General features: G+C 49.0%; 1 protein-coding gene across 1 annotated transcript in view; it reads right to left on the reverse strand.

The window, feature by feature from the left end:
• IGFBP2 (insulin-like growth factor binding protein 2, 36kDa) overlaps window positions 1–1,248 on the reverse strand; it is a 100,223-nt gene extending 98,975 nt beyond the window's left edge. Inside the window, exon 1 of the mRNA XM_008583711.1 lies at window positions 1,185–1,248. Within this exon, the coding sequence (XP_008581933.1) occupies window positions 1,185–1,248 (64 nt within the window). The remainder of the gene's footprint in view (window positions 1–1,184) is intronic.
• Window positions 1,249–2,333: the final 1,085 nt, after the last annotated feature.

Raw genomic sequence — 2,333 nt, forward strand, 5'->3', positions numbered from 1 at the left:
TTTATAGAGCTCTTGCTGTTTTAACCCTGACTAGACTAAGACAACTATGGCATTTCTGTGCCACTCACCACTGCCTGGTTTTGGGTAACCATGGGACCCAATGCTGGCAAAAAGTCAGGAGGGGAATCTGCTGGGGACCTTCTGGGGATATTGTCTTAACTCTTAAGAAGGAGGCTTGAGATTGCCTGACCCTTTTATTTTCTACACTGTGCCATGTCTGAAGTCAGAACAGGATGCCTGGGCTCTGCAGCCTAGGGTGGGGGGTGCTCAGTGTTGGTTGAATGACATCATCAGGGACCGGTACTCTCTCATCTGTCTGCCCATCCGTCTTCCAAGTGCTGGCTTCTTCCAAGCAGCAAGTTGGCTGCAGCAATCCCAGTTATCATGTTCTAGGCACAACAACGATCAGAGGAATAGAGACTGCACTTTCTTGTGGCTCTCTTTAGGAGCAAGAGAAGTGCTCCCATAGCCTTCTCAAAAGACCTGCACTCCTGCCTTATTAGCTAGAATTGTGTCATGTGGCCTTTCTTGAGCCAACTAATGGTGAAGGGTATAGGATTTTCTGTAGCCCCATCAGAGCAAGCCCATAGCTGGGAGAGGGATCATCATGCCAAGACAGATGCAACTTCCAGCAGAGTCTCAACTGGCTCCTTTGTCTATTGGCAGTGGGTAAGGATAAAGGATTTCCATGTATGATTCAAGACACCTGAGTTCTGGTCCTGGCACTGCTGCTAGCCAGCTGGGTGACTTTGAGCAAGTCACTTAACCTCTCTGGATCAGTGTCCTCATCTTTAAAGTGGGAATAATAACCATATCTTCTTGTAAGAACCAAGTGAGAAAATGTGGGACACAGTACTTTGTAAGCTTAAAGATGTTACAAAATGTAAAATGCTGGGAATATTAAGGGGCTGCTCTCCTCCTTTGGGAATCCACTCTCTTAGGCAACAGAGCATTAAAACCAGCAGACAGCAGACAGCCAGGGAAGTGAGTCAGGAGTCTGTCTCCTTGACTGCTCTTTTGGGCTGCCTCATTTCAAAGCCCACTTTTGGATCAGAAGCCCCAGCACAGGTCATCTGTTCCTCTCCCCCTACCCCTCCCCCATACCCCTGTAACCACAGGCTCTTTTGGACTAAAGAGTTTTTAGAGAAGAAGAATGCCCACCTTCTTCAGATGCTCACACTTACCTGCCTCAAGTTTCACTGTCAGGGGGCTAGGAGGCTGCATTTGCATCCGGAAGTTGGAAGCCATCTTTCTTTATTGACCCAGTCTCGTGAGATCTGTAAAGGCCAGGCAGGAAAGATTTTAGAAAGTAGTTGTTAAAAGCTTATGCTCCAGAATCAGACCATCTCTCAGAATCTGGGCCTCGTGGCTCAGTAGCTGGTTGACCTAAGGCAAATCATTTAGCCTCTAAACCTCAGTTTCCCCATCACTAAAATAGGGCTAAGAATTGTCTACCTCATAAGGCTGCTCTGAGATAAAACATGTAAACCACTTAACACTGTGCTTGGTATAGAACTCATCAAGCAGAAGCTGGACTCTCTATTCTACTTGTAACAACTACTGGGAAAAACCTGAAGAATCTAATGCTGGCTCTTCTCCAGACCTTGAGAGGGCAGAAGCCTAAAGGGGTGGGAGAATACAGAAACCTGGGGTCCAGTCCTGGTGCTACCATCATGAACTGTGTGGCCTTGGCCACCCCAGTCCCCTCTGGGCTTCCACTTCCTAATCTATAAAGTGGCAGGGGCTGCATGGGGTGACCCCAGTGCCCCTCCTTACACTGAACGCTCAGGAGCTTATTTTGTGGCTTCCTAGTTCTTCCATGACAAAACTTCCAGAGTCTCCTCCTGTCTATCTGGTTTTTAGCAGTGGCCGCCAGGACTGTCCCTACCTAGGCATTGACTCTAGGGGGCTCCTCAGCATTTTCAGGCATAGACACTGCCTCTCCAAATCCCAAATCGGTGCTGCCGCTGTCCTTTCGCTTCTGCCTGGGGCTCCTCCTGGGTTTCCCACAATGACTCCCCCATCTTCCCCTAGGCCTCTGTGTCCTCTCACCCTCTTGTCTCCTGCCCAAATTCCTGGCTCCCTAAGCCAGGTAGGAAAGCGGTTTAGTTCGACCCAAGCTGGCACTTTCTCAGAACCTCCCCTGCCTCTGGCACATTCCTTGTGTTTGGGCAGGACCCAGAGAGCTGGAGAATTTCTCTCTCTCCTTAGCGTGGGTCCCCGTGTTGGCATGCCAACAGCCCCAAATATTTAAAGCAATCATGAAAATGAGCTCAGAGTCCCATGCCAGAGCCTTGAAAGGAATTAGGCTAAAAACGGGACAAAGGAAGAGG

This window comes from Galeopterus variegatus, unplaced genomic scaffold (assembly GCF_000696425.1).
Source record: "Galeopterus variegatus unplaced genomic scaffold, G_variegatus-3.0.2 Scaffold3009, whole genome shotgun sequence".
NCBI lineage: Eukaryota > Metazoa > Chordata > Mammalia > Dermoptera > Cynocephalidae > Galeopterus > Galeopterus variegatus.